This window comes from Macaca thibetana, chromosome 4 (assembly GCF_024542745.1).
Source record: "Macaca thibetana thibetana isolate TM-01 chromosome 4, ASM2454274v1, whole genome shotgun sequence".
In the NCBI taxonomy this organism is placed as follows: domain Eukaryota; kingdom Metazoa; phylum Chordata; class Mammalia; order Primates; family Cercopithecidae; genus Macaca; species Macaca thibetana.
The window spans coordinates 152,981,712-152,998,509 of NC_065581.1; the positions used below are offsets into that span (position 1 = coordinate 152,981,712).

The 16,798-nt window shown below is 39.3% G+C and overlaps 1 protein-coding gene across 3 annotated transcripts in view; it reads left to right on the forward strand.

Moving 5' to 3' along the window:
- LAMA4 (laminin subunit alpha 4) overlaps window positions 1-16,798 on the forward strand; it is a 149,007-nt gene that overhangs the window by 29,409 nt on the left and 102,800 nt on the right. For all 3 annotated transcript variants that reach the window (XM_050789044.1, XM_050789042.1, XM_050789045.1), the window contains exon 3: window positions 8,596-8,697. In XM_050789044.1, the coding sequence (XP_050645001.1) occupies window positions 8,596-8,697 (102 nt within the window). The remainder of the gene's footprint in view (window positions 1-8,595; window positions 8,698-16,798) is intronic.

Sequence of the window (16,798 nt, forward strand, 5' to 3'; positions counted from 1 at the left end):
CAGTGTGGGACACACTCAACTTCAGGTGCCTATAAAACTGGAGATGGACTTATCTAACAAGCACTTAGAAACAAGGGAGGGGCATGAAAGAGTAAGATCAGGGATGTGTAGAAATATTTAGGAATTACCAAAATATAGCTGGAGTATAAAATTGTGGGAGGGATGAACATCATCCACAAATTTCGTCCATACTTAAAAGTGTATAGATAGAAAAGAGGGCTAAGAAGGTTACCCGGAGAACATTAGCAATGTAGAAGCAGCAGAAGATGAACTGCCTGCCTCTGCCCCTTCCCCTGCCCCCTGCCAAAAAACATGAAATTAAAAAAACTGAGAAAGAAAGGTAGGCAGAAGAAAAGCCAGGAGGGAAGAAATTTCAACAGTTTGCTTTTTTTTTTTTTTGAGACAGTCTTGCTCTGTTGCCCAGGCTGGAGTGCAATGGCATAATCTTGGCTCACTGCAACCTCCACCTCCCATGTTCAAGTGATTCCCCAGCCTCAGCCTCCCAGGTAGCTGGGATTACAGGTGCACACCACCACACCTGGTTAATTTTTATATTTTTCATAGAGATGGGGTCTCACCATGTTGGCCAGGCTAGTCTCGAACTCCTGATCTCAAGTGATCTACCTGCCTCGGCCTCTCAAAGAGATGGGATTACAGGCATAAACCACCACACCTGGCCATCAACAATGTTAAGTACTGGAATGAGGACAAGTAAAATTGGAAAAGCAAAGCCACAAAGACACCACTGGCCATCTTTGTGAGGGCAGTTTCAGCGTGCAGTGGAAGCAGAGCCAGACAATGAATGGAGGCATGGATCAGCATAGCATGAAGGAAGCAGAGCCAGTGCGATTAAGCTCTCACTAAAGATCTGCTGGACAAGAAGGAGGAAATAAAGGGGAGGCAGAGTTGAGGGAGGATATTCTTGGATCTGAGCCCAGGTAAAGATGTCAAGACTCATCCAACACAGGATGCAGCACCTAAGTGTTCTCTTTGCCTCCCCTCATCCCTGTGGATGTGAAGGTGCATGGTACTTGAGAGGAAGGCCAGATGATGGGGCAGGGTGTGATGGCCAGAGATGCGTGGATCCCAGAGCACAGATAGAGGGCTCCTCTTTCCTACGATGGAAGGAGTACTGCTTCTGAGATGGGCAGAAGACACAAGGATGAGTCAAGACAAAGGGGAATTTAGAAAAAAGAGACAGTATGAGATTTCCCACCCAATGGCCTCTGTGTTTTCATTGAAAGAGGCAGGATTAGCTGCTGAGAGTAAGTGGGTGCAACAGAAGTTTGGGATACATTTTTTTCCTATTAATTCACAATAGCATTTCTTCAGTAATGCATAAACCTGTGAGGAAGAGCATAAGGAAGGAAAGACATGTCCTGCCAGTCATTTTCACCTTGTGCCTTGCATCTTAAGGAATCCAGGGTGAGGATAGCACTGAAATCCCCACAGGGCCTCAAGACAGAAGCAGGTTCGTCTACCAGCAATGAACACTGATGAAACACCCCAACTGCCTTCCCTGAGTACACTGAAGAGAAGCTGTTGTCATTTATAGGCAGTTCATCCTCCAAACTTCTTATATAACAAAAAGTAATTTAGGCAGACATTTGCAAGACTATAGGCCATTAAACGGTAATGATCAAACTGGATCATCCATAAAAAGCACTTAGCTCAGTGTTTCGTGTCCGTCAGTAAATTATTAGCTGTGATTTATGAAAACCAGATGAAGATGACAGAGATGTCTGTCACCTCACAACATTGATTCCTTCTAAGTGGCTAAGGAGTCAAATCAAAATCCCCTAAATGCCTATAATTCTGAAGTCATTTCTCTCTACTCATTCTTATTGCTAACCCTTGTGCTCCGCATCTCTTCCTTTCTTGGAAATGTGTCCAAGGCATTTGCCCCAGTAAATTAAATAAAACTGAGTCAGTTTTCAGATGTAAAAAAAAAAAAATCTGGCAGCGTCAGAGGCTATGTTGTGTAACCATAGCTTGGAAGGCGAGGAGTGAAAAGAACAAGCCAGTTACAGGAGGCGATGTGAGATGAACCCGGAGCAGAAAGCCAGATGTTAGCAGGAGATTTATTTCTAGAAAAACCAAAGGAAAAAAGACACCACTGAAGCCTCGTTATGTTATATAAGCAACAATCTCTACTATAAACAAGCGACTTGACGATTACTTTAAATGATTTTCAAGAAGCAAATTAAAGAAATGTTCATTAGCATTAATAAATAGAATCATCCTCAAATCCAACATTTCTAAAAGAAAACCTGTATGGCTGTAGGGGGTGTGGATTTTCTTGGTTGATTCTAGCTAGCGTAGCAAGTACTTCAACACACGCCAAGGCTGTTGGTATCTACAAACAGTTGATGAACAGGGTTCAGGGACAGTTATTTGAGAGCTGTGAGTGGAGCGCTGGTTTCCACCCATGAAGCCCGTAAAGAGTGCTGAGGAGTAGCCACAGAAACGTGATGTAAACATGTGATAACCCTGTCTCCACTCCTCACAAAATTAAAGGACTTGGCTTAAGAGTGGTTAGGATGGCTCTATGCTCCTCGGAATTCCTCAGGCCCTGAGTCAGTGTCTCTATTTTATTGATGATTAAGTTGAAAGCTGGAGTGTTTTGTAAGCTGGGCAAGGCACGGCAGACACGGGGCCTAAGCAGTAAGCACAAAGGTAACTCTCTAGGCCAAGTAGGGGAAACCAACACCATAGTCTGTGCTTGGTTTTTGACCTAGCTTTGTTATGCCATCCTAAGAAAAAAAGCCTTTGAACTGCATAAATCTCTAAAGAATGTTGAAACCACTTTCCTAATTGAGTTATGGTGAAATCGCTGTCAAAATCTAAAAATTAACTTTGCCTATTAAAATGTGGGGAATTTCAATTACGCAAACAAGAGCTCAGAGATACCCAAGGGAGGATGTGTGAGTAATTGTCTTCAGATTCAAGCAAAATCAATCAAGAAGCCAACTTCTTGGTAACCGCAACACATAATCCATTTAACTCATTTTGGCACTTTATAGGTTTGTATACTAAAAATCAGGACATGTTAAGCCCTATCTGAAAAACATATGGAGCCAAAAGTTAGCAAAAGCTTAAATTCAGAACTGCTTGTCATTTCAGATATTTCGTATTTTATTTTTCCTGACACAGAAAAAAATGGCTTGTGAAATACCTACTCATTTAATAAATTCTTATGTTCTCAGAAGTCATTCCTCCTTAGCAAAGGGTGGGATATTTTGGAAATTTTTGAATAGATTAAATCATGTTGTTCCCCACAAGAAGATCCTTGAATACTATCTGATTCTTAAGTCTGCCCAAGTTTTAGGCAGATGGAAGTCAGCATTGTGCAGAAACCACAGACTCTTCAGTGAGGGCACACAGCTTTAGCTCCTAACTGAGCACAATATTCTATCTTAAGCTGACTTTTATTAATTAGTAAAACAAAACATGGAACTCACTATAACTAAACCGGAACTAAAAATCATTGTTTCCTGGAAACAAGAGAAAAGTGGATTCATTAAATACATACAAAAACCCAAGCAGAAAGATAATGTAATGTGGGCCGTTAAGTTTGAAGAAGACTAATTTGGATGGTAGCAATGATTCTGGACACCAGTAAATGAATTTAGAGGGATTTTGGTTTTGTTTTTCTTTTTATGCTTTCCATTTTGAGCCTCAGCGAACTGAAGCAAAAGTTGTTGAATCAAATTCTAAGTCTAATTCAGAAAGGAAGATGAGTTGAATCAATATATGTAATATGTTCATAGATCTTTGGTTGGAAACACAATGCGAATAACTATTCCAATCAGCTCCTATTAGAATAGACACTGGGGCTGTAGAGTGTGTTCTTTCTGATGGAATTTTGTTATAATTAATTCATTGTCATTTGCTGGAGCTGGAGACTTGGGTCTGATCCTCTTTGGGACTCAGAAACCTCAGAATTTATCTCATACTCTCAAATGACAACTTCAAGCTCTTCCTAAATCCCCTCAATTTTTGCCATTGTTGGTTTGTTTAAAAGTGTAGTTAGGGACCTTAGATCCCTAGAAGATCTATTCGAGTATGTAAGTGCTTTAGTAAATCAGGCTTCTCAACAGAAATTCTGAAGTTCTCAGAGATTCTGTTTTTATGCAAAAGTAGTGGCTCGTGGGCAATTAATTAGCTCCTCTGTAATAGTGTTTGGGAAACAGTGAGATTTTTGTGAAAACGTTTTAACTAAAATTTTATTACTTAGATTGGTACCCACTTTATTTAATAACTGCAAATGACTTAAAAGTTTGCCATAGCCAAAGTATGCATACCGGACTATCCTTCAAAAGGAAGTGATTTAAATATTTTTAGAAAGTTTAAAAAATGTTATATCCAATGACAGTATTATTGTTATGACTCTAATACTCTCAAGGGGCTCTTCAAATGAAGACAAAAATAATCAGACACTCATATAAAGATCATTCGCTTTGTCCACTTTGTTAAACAGTCTTAATTCATGATAACTATATCTTATGAAATAAATAATACTATGATGATACGATAAACCTCTGGAAATAATTCCTTCTGTAATGATAAGAATGTGTCCTGTCATCCCAGTTCCTTTAAATGTAGTTGGCACATGTAGATACACCATACTCATTTCCTCATAAAGTTACATCTAGTTCTCATTTCTATAAATGTAAAATTAGGCAGTACACATACAATGATTTTACTCCAAGCCAGACCTCATACTAATTATAACAAAGTAAGCAAATGGGAATTTTCACTCATTTTTCAAAGGCAGAAGTAAATGGTATTGATTAATTCAGTCTTAATGGTAGAGCAGAAGGCAAGCTGTGATAATAAGAGTCTCTTAATGAAGAGCTGTAAAAGATCTACAAGTGACTTAGTGGAAGGTAATCGGTCAAAGAGACAATTTGGCTAAAATAAATATTTTTAAAAGTAAATATCCCACTCAATGGTTTTCATATATTAATAACTCCATATTTTTAAGTAATTGTATCTATTAGCAGATTTTTTTCTGGGGTTTAAAGGAGGCATTTTACATTTTTTATCCATTTCAGCCTGCTTTGAAATGTTAATAACAGCAAAAATTTGGAAATAACCTAAATGTCCAACAAGAAAGGTTTGGTTCAACGTATTAATGGCACACAAGATGGTTAAAAGCCAAAACTTGAGGGAAAAACAAAGGATCTAAATCCTGGGTCCACCATTTCTTATCTGTATCAGCCGGCTTCAGTAATACATCCCTGTAAGTCACAAAGTCCTCACCAGTAAAACAAAGACAAGGGAACTGACCTCGTAGGGCTACTGTGGGGTCAAGTGAGAGAATTGTGCAACATAATTGGCACCGTGACTTCAACATGGTAGATATTCATGTTCAATTAAATAAATAAACTTTATATATTATTTATTTATGAGGGGCAGCAAGTTATAGCAAAGAAAGAACAAGATTTGGATCAGTCTGAACCTCTTGGAATTGTATGACATTGATGGTCACTATATTATAATTACCGTTATCATTATCCTTGTTATTACTATCAATTTTTTAATAGGCCATGGCACCCCAAAAGGTACAGATCCTCTGAGTGCTAAGATTGTGTTTTTACAGTTGTCTGGTATAGGACAGACTTCTTGTGTGGAAAAGAGGATTCAGTGTGGTATAAAAAATTGATTGGAAGGCTTCATGTCTTACTCTCTCATACATAGACATACACAAACGCCATCTTTGTTTAGTAAACTGTGGAGAATCTTCCAAAAGAAAATAGACACTAATTTGTGGAGAGCCCATTCAGCTCTCACAGGCCTCTAAATAGCACAGGTGTTAGAATTACTAAGGATAACGATTACATTAACCAGGAGCAAAACTAAAAATGCATCGTTCTGCTTTCATACTTGAAAATATCTGCCTTTTGATATTATAAAGAGGCTAATTTTGCCCAGTCCTTTGAAATTTCAAAGAAAGATTCAGTAAAAACAAATAAATAACAGGACTCCCTGGAGCCATGATGAAATATTTCCACCTAAAGGAAACAATCTTAAAGAGCTCACCCTTCAGTACACTCAAACTTCTCTTGAACCACTTAACAACTCCATTCCAGGGAGTCCTCCAAAGTTCCACAACACCAGACCCAAGCTACCCAGGACATGTGCTCTAGCAGGGCATGCCCAGGGCTTCCAGATAGATGATTGAAAAATATAATTCTTCCAGGTGGACAAGGCCCAGCAGGAACGTAGTGTGCCAGGTTTCCCTGCCAGCCCTCCTCGCCCTCTCGGCGGGGGGTCAGATGACTCAACACAGCCCTGTTCCTGCCTCCCTTTGCTTCCCATCTCCCACATTATAAGAGATCAGAGCCAAGTTATCCTTCACCCAAGGTCATAATCTCAGATTGGGGAGTGGTAAGTGGATAATGACAGGCTCTCACAGTGAACTCTCCTCCTAAACTTGGCACATCATAAAGATTTCATCTTGCATGCGGTCCAATCTAGGCACTGGCTGCTGGACTGTTGACAAAGAGTTGAGATGAAATCCAGCCTTAGCAGAGAGCAGTGGATGGATTATCAGTATATTTTGTGAGCTCCCAATAGTATATATGTCTCCAGTTTGCTGTCCTTGTCCAAACCACCCAAATCACCAAGTGTTTATTGAGCAATTAATGTACGCAAGGCATTGTGAGAGATGCTTCCAAAACTGGTCAAATATCAGAGTCTTTGGGGAGCTTTTTAAAAATGCAGATCCTTCACAATTTTTCTGTAAATCTAAAATTATTCTGAAACACAAAAGTTGTATTTTAAAATGCAGATCCTTTGGTTTCACTGAATCAGAAGCTCCCCAGAAGACTGTAATATGGTCATTTAGAGAGCTCAGAAACTACCATTTAAGAGGCTACTAAGATAACGAACATTAAGACCCTCACTACTCTTATCCGCTACTATTATAAAGAAAACCTTGCAGTAATGCAAAACTGCAACACATTCATGGGTCATCAGATCAATTTTACGGTCATGACCAGGATATGCTTTTAAATACAATAGGGAAGTTTAAGGTACATTATTATTTTGTGAATCTTTTATCTGAGATACATATATATGGATATCTATATCTATCTTCATATCTACACCAATACAGATATAGATACCAATCCATGTACTGCATCACAATGAAAACATGTATGTTTTACTTTGGGACAAAGGCTAAAAATGTGAAATTAAATGGTCTAAATCAAATGCTTCCTACTGCAATCTTAGTGCCTTTCCCTCTCTTGTTTTCTAGTGGAAACTAAGAAGCTTACCATCAACCACAAACTCCCCATTATAAAATTATAAATTGATCTTCTCTTAGCCTTATTTCTCTAACTCGGAAACGTGGCATTTCCTTGCCTTTTTTTCATAGACAAATGTTGTTATTCTTTATTAAACTTCCTCCAAATGGGGTTTATTAAATTTTAGTTTTAAAGTGTGAACTGATGATTTTTTTTTTTTAATACTATGAATGGTGTTTAGTGACTCTTTCTTTACAGAGTAAAAAGCAAGAGGAAACAGGTTTGCATAGCAATCAGAGGGACTTCAGCCAGATATAATGAAAATTTCCTGGTCGCTAGGGAAGTGCAAACTACAATGGGTCAATGGGGGTGTGTGATGTGAAATCTCGGACTCTGTAAGTCTGTGGAAACAAAGCAGATTCTTATCTGTCTGGAATTCTTTAGACGTAAACTTGTCTGATGGGCGGGGAGCGGATTTCCAGGCCCATGATGCCATTTCTGCCCTTCATCACTGAGACATTCCAAAGAAATACCAAATGCATATACACAGCCCAGTCGCATAAACCAACAATGTGTCTCAAATGGCACACAAGGGACATCTGGGGAGGGCAGCTATGATTGTGCAGGTCAATTGGTGCATGACAGGATAGTTTAACATCCTCAAAAGCCACTTAGCACCTCTCAGTCTCATGAGCTCTTTGCTAGGACGAGGGAAAGTCATGTGTTCCTCGCAGCATTATGAAGACAAATGAAATACATATATGAACAGCACCCACACAGGACTTGACAAGTGTAAGAACTCATTAACTTCCTTATCCCTCCCTTTAACATGTTAGCATCTGAAGAAACAGATGTTTTTAAGAGCTGAAGTTCATGAAAGACTCAGCTCTAAGTTGCTGTACTATAGCTAATGATTTCTGAAACGAGAAGTCTTTATTTATAGGGAGCATGACCTCACCCTGACTAATACTTAATTGTGGTCTTGTTTTGTTCTGTTTATACTGAAAGAAAACATTAGCATTTTTTTCTCCCTTACTGTTACCTAAAACCTTCTTATTCTTCCTTGCAATGATAAGACAGTGTTAAAGGCATTTCTCTTGTCCTGAAAAGTAAAAGAAGAGGAAAAAAGTTATGTAACAAAGAAGATTGTATATACATCATCTATCACTGAATGGTAGTATAAATAGTTTATTTTAGTATGTTTTGTATATATCATTTAGTATATTCATTTTAGAAATGTTTAGATTGTTTAATAATCACGTCTCTGATTTCTTCTCGGAAAGTATTGACCAAAATCAGTCTTTTCAATAATCAAAATGATTTGGTGTGTCTGTTGCAGAAATGCAATGCTGGATTCTTTCGCACCCTGTCGGGGGAATGTGTGCCCTGCGACTGTAATGGCAATTCCAACGAGTGTTTGGACGGCTCAGGATTCTGTGTGGTAAGTTGGGGCACCTATAACGCTTCACATACTTCACTGGGCATTTGCATCTTGGGTGAAGATAAAATATTCTTCGGATGTTTGTGCTACATAGGAACAAACTGCTAATCAAGTGCTTTTGTTCACCCTTCAACTTTTCCTGTGAAACACCTCATATAAACTACTTCTGATTTTAAGGGGCCACCAAGGCATATGCATGAGTGTGCACATGCACCCGGAGGCTCCTGCCCCACCACCCTCACCAGCTGGTTGCCTACTGTAGGCCAATGGTGGTCGGATTGAAAATAATACGCAGAGGAGGAACCCATACATTCAAATTCCTCTGTAATCATATAATTTGCCATATGTTTGGCTTCATTCCACATAAAGCAGGAGAATGAAACAGTTGTTGTCTCGCCTATTTCAGAACCTAAAATAACCAGGTCTATAGATCAAAATTAGTTTTTAAAAAAGAAATTTAAATTTGAACCCAATAGCTGATGAAAATGAAAGCTTTGCCCTTGTGGTCTTTGCAAGTCTGTGTTTAAGCCCCCAGGAGACTTTATTTTTTTCCTTAACTGAAATGAATTCTCCAATAGACTGTTCTTCATTGAAGCATGATAGAGCCTTGTGCGGAAGATTGAGAAGTCTTCCAGCAGAAAAGTACTTGCTACATATTTCCCATTTTTAATGAATGGACTGACAACTTAAGTGAAAATGGGTGTTGAAATATTTACTGGAAGTGGCTTCAGTGGAAGTCATAGAGGGCATTTATAAGGACTTATGCTCAAATAGCATGTTTTCCTTTGTGAGCTGTATGATACAGCAGAAAAATTCCTCAAGTTCCTATCTGGCCAAAAAGAGGCTTTCCAAAACTACAAGGGTATTTTTGCATGAACTATAAGAATACTTATTTAAATGCACTCAACATTTGCATAATTGTCCCTATTAGATAGTTTTTATTATAAATGGCCTCTAAGGTGTGTACATGAAAGTGATATTTTATTCACACATTAAGATGCAAATGCAAATGTTTTTATTAATCCTTAACCCTAGAAGTTGCCATTTTTCTAGGGACAGAGAATTAAGTGACAAAATACTAATGTTGCTATCTCTTTGTAGTGTTTATTTAGTCCTGATATTTGTTCTGCCTTCCCCCATCTTCTTAAATAAGCATCACAACCAGGATGTCCTCTGTCGCAGTGTAGGCATCTGCAGCTGCCAAAGTCTACCCCTTTCTAATGCTTCCAGCTCCGGTTTCCTGTTATTTTAATCCCAGTGACATTTGGGGGGAAAAAATCCCATGGATACACTTGAACTAATAATGTACATCTCTGATAATTTGACCAATTAAAGGTTGTTTGTTATCTGATTTATCAAAATATAAAGTAGTGGAGACTGTCAGGCACATCAGCTGCTATCAGGCAGTCAATATTATGAAAGACTGAGATAAATTAAAAAGGGAAGAAGTCCCTCCTGCTGGTGCCTATTGAAACCAATGACTAAACCACTCTTTTTACAATGACATTGTCAGAATGGGAATGGCCATGGCTTTATCTCTGACCTAGTGGTGAGCTTCTGAGAGGGACAAACATCATGTGATTCCCTCCAACGTCTTGTGACATAACAGGTTCTAATAAATGTTTAGGGATGGGCTAGCATATACACATTTACATGCACACTCAGTGAAACCTTCCTGCAATTACTTTGTTCCAACACAGAAAATTAATACAGAAAGAAATAACCATTTTATTCATCTTAATGATGGTTCCTCCACCTCATCCTGTCCAGAGAAAAATATCTTTTTTCCCTTATTAATGTAATATATGTTCAGTGTAAGAAAACAAACAAAAAATATAGATACATTAGTATAATTGCCCTGTTAAACAGATTATTTTAAATATAAATGGCTTGAAGTACAAAGTAAAAATCGCATTCCTATCCCCCAGAGCTACACATATAGATGTATTTTTATAAATGTAATTTAGAAAGAAAACAGATATAGGGACTAAGCACGGTGGCTCACACCTGTAATCCCAGCACTTTGGGAGGCCAAGGCAGGAGGATCACTTGAGTTTAGGAGTTCAAGACCAGCCTGGGCAATATAATGGGATCCCATTTGTACAATAAATAAACAAAAGAAAAAAGATATATTTATATTTAATTAAATGTAAGTGAAGGAGCAGAAAATGCTTACACATGAATGTTGGAAGAATTTTTTATTTTTACTTAGTTGCAAACATGTTAAGTCCGTGGTGTCACACTGGAATCAAACTCATTTTTTTCTGTTTCCTTTGGTGCCCCTATCCCAGCTTACTGACGGAGAAGACCCAGGTTTTTCAGCTTCTGCCCTATTGTTCATTCTCAGCTCTCAGGGAGCCAGAGAAGCCAGGGCTCCAACATGAGCACTTGTTGTAGCTCACTCTCATCACCAGTGTTTCAATCAGTTCTTGCAGGTTGCCTGACTTGCCTCATTTCTCTCATTTCCTGTAAGCAACCAAAAATAAAAGGCCTTCTTTTATCTCATTTTGTCTTATTTTGCTTTTCTTTTGAAGGCCTATAAGACCTCTGGATCTGCCTTATCCACCTTCAATTACTTCTTTTTTTTTTTTTTTTTTTTTTTTTTTTTTTTTTTTTGAGACGGAGTCTTGCTCTGTCACCCAGGCTGGAGTGCAGTGGCCGGATCTCAGCTCACTGCAAGCTCCGCCTCCCGGGTTTACGCCATTCTCCTGCCTCAGCCTCCCGAGTAGCTGGGACTACAGGCGCCCGCCACCTCGCCCGGCTATTTTTTTGTATTTTTTTAGTAGAGACGGGGTTTCACCGTGTTAGCCGGGATCATCTCTCGATCTCCTGACCTCGTGATCCGCCCGTCTCGGCCTCCCAAAGTGCTGGGATTACAGGCTTGAGCCACCGCGCCCGGCCTCAATTACTTCTAATTCTTCCTCAATTCCAATATCCAAGGTCAATTTGACCTTAAAATTTATAGACTGATTTTAACTAAGCTTTTGGTAAAGCTGAACTAAGCCATTCGGCCACAAAATATAGAGTAGACAAAATTATGCTACCATTTTACACATGTCAAGCCAGCAAAGAGTTTTTATTTACTAGTGGAACACTGATCTTTCAAATACAGAATAGTGGCTAAGTGAAAATAAAACAGCTTAGAAATCGACTATGTTTTGAGTGTCTTTCCAATGAGCCACTCTGCATCTTATGAGAACTGGAACACATTGGACAGGATTCTCAGCTGAGTCAGCTCAGTGGGGCCCCAAAGGCAGGCAACTCTAGTGGATATGGCTGGCTCTCTAGGAAGGTTCTAGAAGGAGGCACAAGATAAGAATTGAGGGGAAGAAACAAGTGGAAGCAGATAGGTGGCTGGTGGCAGAAATGCCTGGCCACAGGTAATCCGTATTTCATCCCAGCCCTAGAGGCTTAAGTACATAGAACCAGAAGGAGCTCTAACTAAGGTTAGTTACCATCTAAAGAAAGAGTGTCATTAGGATGTCATTAGGAGGGTCAAAGAATGTCCTTTGTCATTAGGAAAGAGCCAGGAGCCCAATGGCCAGAACTAGAATGGGACAAACCTGACCTGAAGTTCACCACAGGCACAGGGCTCCTCATTTTCCTTTTGATTAAGAATTAATTTGTCCGTTAATTTAATTCATCCAAATGAACTTCCAACCTACCCTAAGCACAATGAGAAGGGAAGTAATCCAGTATATTGGAGGCTAATTGTTTCTTATTAGTCTCAGAGCTTAATTAAAACCCTATTCAGGAAAGCAAAGATATTACATCTTAGTTTCTGCAGACATTAGCATTTTCATGATTTTTGAACTCTATTTTATTACTGTGTAAGGCAGAAATCAACCATGTAAGTCCCTGTTAAGACTAAGGATGTGTGATCAATAAACCAGCATATTCATTAGGTGTCCAAGAACAGGAAGAAACTGATTGTAGAGGCTTCTTGTTCCTGTTTTTCTTGCAACTATAAAATTGGTATCTAGATCAAGTGCATAATCCTTTCATAAAAACTTTGACAATTTTTCCATCTGTTGCAAACCTGGAAAAACCTGAAATTTTGGAAAGCGTCATCAGTTTGGTTCCATGATAACTGAAGTTCTGAAACAAAGTCAGAAAGTTTCATGTCCAAGGAATTCTAAGTTTGGACAGCTCAATGGAGTCCCCTGTTGCTGTGTGCCCAACAACATAAGAATATGACAGAAACTGGCCGGGCATGGTGGCTCAAGCCTATAATCCCAGCACTTTGGGAGGCTGAGGCGGGAGGATCACCTGAGGTCAGGAGTTCGAGACCATCCTGGCCAACATGGCGAAACCCTGTCTCTACTAAAAATACAAAAACTAACTGGGCATGGTGGTGGGCTCCTGCAATCCCAGCTACTTTGGAGGCTGAGCACAAGAATTGCTTGAACCCAGGAGGTGGAGGTTGCAGTGAGCCAAGATCGTACCACTGCATTGTAGCCTGGGGAACAGAGCAAGACTCCATTTAAAATAAATAAATATATATATATATGACAGAAACTGAATGCAGGTAATGAGTTGTCTATACATTGTTCATCATTTCTCTCCCAACCTGAACTTGGTCCTCCCCATATAGTCCCACCTGAGTTGGTAACAGCATTACTCTGCTGGTCCCCCATGCTTAGACACTCCAAGTGCTCCACTGCTCTCCTTTTTTTCTCCCCAGCTATCAATTTCACATCATATCCTACCAATTCAAACTAGGAGAGAGCCTGCTCTCATCTATCCCTTCCCACTGCCTTGATTCACAGCCACAACTTCCCTGACCACCGACACGGCTTCTCAACCACTCATTGTCTGTCTCCTGCTCCAGACTCTCCTTCCTCTACTCTCTCTCCCACACAGCAATGGAGACGTCTTTCAAAAACATAACCCAATCAAGGCATCCCTCTTTCCAAAATCCTCCTGGAGTTTCTCCTCCAGCCACACTGAGCACACTGCCACCTAAACATACTTTGTTCTTTCACTCTCTTGTGCCTGAACTTGTTTCCCCGTTTGCTACCTGAGATTTCTTGAAGGATAACTTCAAGGCTTAGTTCAAATGTCACCACCTCCATTAAGCCTTCTCCAACTTTCTCAGGAAGAGCTAAAAGCTGTCTTTCCCTCATCTTTGTCCCATAGCAGGTGTGTACTTTCTGCATACCTCAGACATAGCCCTTCACACACTGTGTTATTCTTTGTTGACCTCTCTGTTTCCTTCACAAGTCTGTGAGTTACTCAAAGGCAGGAACCAGGTCTTCTTCATTTTAATAACAGATACAGCCCATTGTCTATTATCTCCGCTTAATTAAGGTTTGTTAAATGAATGAATAGGTTACTAAAATAACAAGCTACCCTAACTGCAAACATCTTTAATTTCGTAATTTATGAGATACTTGGGTCACTTCTTTATGGCAGTAAGATGTACTGTCTTATGCTAGAAACTCAGGCTCAGGCCCAACCCTGTATGTAACTAGCAAACAGTGCTGCCAATATTAGGTATTTTTATTTAGACCTTTGCTTATCAGAGTGCAATCCAGACCAGCTGCATTGATGATATTTGGGAACTTGTTAGAAATGCAGACCCTCAGGATGCAAACATCCTGACTCACAATCTGCATTTTCACCAGATCTCCAGCAGATTCACGTGCACATTGAAGTTGGGTAAGTATTGATCTACATAGAGAGCAGTTCACAAACCTTATAATATCATAAACCTTTACACTGTTAAGGATTATTAAAGATACCAGAGAGCTTTTTTTTATGTGGACTATATCTACCAATATTTACTACATTTGAAATTTAAACTGAAAAAATTTGTAATCCTTATACATTCATTTTAAAATAGCAATAATATACCAATTGCATGTTAAGACAATATGTTTTTTATCAAACATAAACATATTTTACAAGTTGAAAATATGTTTAATGTCTGGCTTAATAGAAGAAGATGGATTCTGCCATCTGCTTCTGCATCAGCCTGTGTGATATCTTGTGTTGTGTAACCTCTACACAATTTCACCTTACACATATGAGAAAATGAGAATGCAAAATATAAGAAAAATCTTAGTATTATTTAGAAATAGTTTTGACCTCCCTGGGCATACTTTGAGATCCATGGATCTAGTCTTGCATAAAGCATGCTGACAAACACAAGAAGGCAAACCGGATTCTTTTGAACCTTCTTCCTACATTATTCTGGTCCTGTGACCAAGTAGATGAGAGACATAATTTCTCATGTTGGGGAGGCACAATTGGTGTCCAAATGGCATTCCAAACACTTACCTGCAATCGATTATCTAGATACAGCTTTCTTAACCACTGGTTAAAAGTTCAGAATGCTAATTTCATTTTTAAGTGGAGTCAGTTTATTAAAAAATAAACTTTTCCTCCTGTATTAATCCATGCTCACACTGCTATAAAGTCATACCTAACTGCTGTGCCTATGGAGTAGCCATTCTTTATTTCTATACTTTGCTAATAAACTTGCTTTCGCTTTACTCTTTGGATTAAAAAAAAAAGACATACCTGAGACTGGGTAATTTATAAAGAAGAGAGGATTAATTGGCTCACTTTTCTGTGGGCTGTACAGGCTTCTGCTTCTGAGGAGGTCTCAGGAAACTTACAATCCATGATGGAAGACAAAGGGGAAGCAGGCACATCTTCACATGCCTGCGACGGGGGCAGGGGAAAGAGAGAGAGAGTGCACAAAGGGGGAGGTGCTACACACTTTCAAACAACCAGATCTCATGAGAACTCTATCACAAGGCAGCACTAGGGGAATCGTGCTAAACCATTAGAAATCACCCCGATGATCCAATCACCTCACACCAGGCCCCACCTCCAACATTGGAGATTACAGTTCAACATGAGATTTGAGTGGGGACCCAGAGCCAAACCATATCACCTCACAACAACATACTTTTTTATTGTTGTCATTTTTGTTTTCTGTTTGTTAAATGCCAGAGCACTGAAGGTAAAACAGAAGACAGTTTGCAATCTCAAAGTAAAAAATTATCAGAACTGGAAGAAACTTGAAAGGTCATCTAGTCTAAATCGTCACTGTGCAGATAAGGGAACAGAAAACCAAGAAGATCAGGAGACTTGTTCAAAGCTGACCAGCTAGAAAGTGGAAGAGCTAGGGTCCTTTTCTCCCTGCCTCCAGCACTCTGTCTGCCAATCTCCCAGAATGTGCATCGAAGCCTTTTAGGGAATTTCATAATAAACCTTTTGAAAGAAGGCAGATAAGGAAAGTTCATACTTGCATGCTGAGCATTTAGAGGGCAAGAGAAATTTGGTGGCTTTGCTCTTGAGGGTCATTGCTTCCCATGGCTGCCATGGCAGAATTAAAGCCCTGACAAGGAATCTAAAGCATCTCTCAAGCCATAAGGGGACAGAATTGGGAATTAGCTCATTTTTGCAGCATAATAGTCACTTTGGGCACAAAGAATGGCCTAACATCTTACAATGGGCCTGTTTTCTTCTGGACAGCGGGGCTTCATCTGTCCAACAAGAACTCAGACAAATTTAACCCCAGCCTACAAGCAGTCCTGCCAGATCCTGTATGGCTTAGGTTCATGGTAGTTGGGTAAGGCTCATTGGTTTTTCCTGGGATGAGAGATTGCCACAATTTTGTATTAGCTTTGGGTGTGTATTAATTTCCTTCATTTGCTCCAGACACAAATTCGTTAATTCACCTTTTTCCCTTTTCCTTCATTTTTCCCCAATAAATATTTCTGAAGGCTGACTTAGCACAAGACACAGTATTATGAACTGTGAGGGAAATATGTTACCATCCTGTTGTCTGCATATCACACTTTATTTTTCAGTGTTTCTCATTGATCTCTTAAGCAGTCTGAACTAAGCCCCTAAATTTAGCCCCTAAATTCTATTCTGCAGACATAATTTTAATCAGGGTCTAAAGATTGCTCATACCTGATGGCTGATCAAATGCGTGAAGAACATTCAACCGGGATAGCTAGTTGCCCTTATTAAGATTCTTCCCTTTTGACTAATGTATTGATATTATATTTCACTTGAAGCTCAAAGTGTTAGTAACACCGATGCTTTCTAATGCATTCATTTTACAACTGTTTAAGTCTTT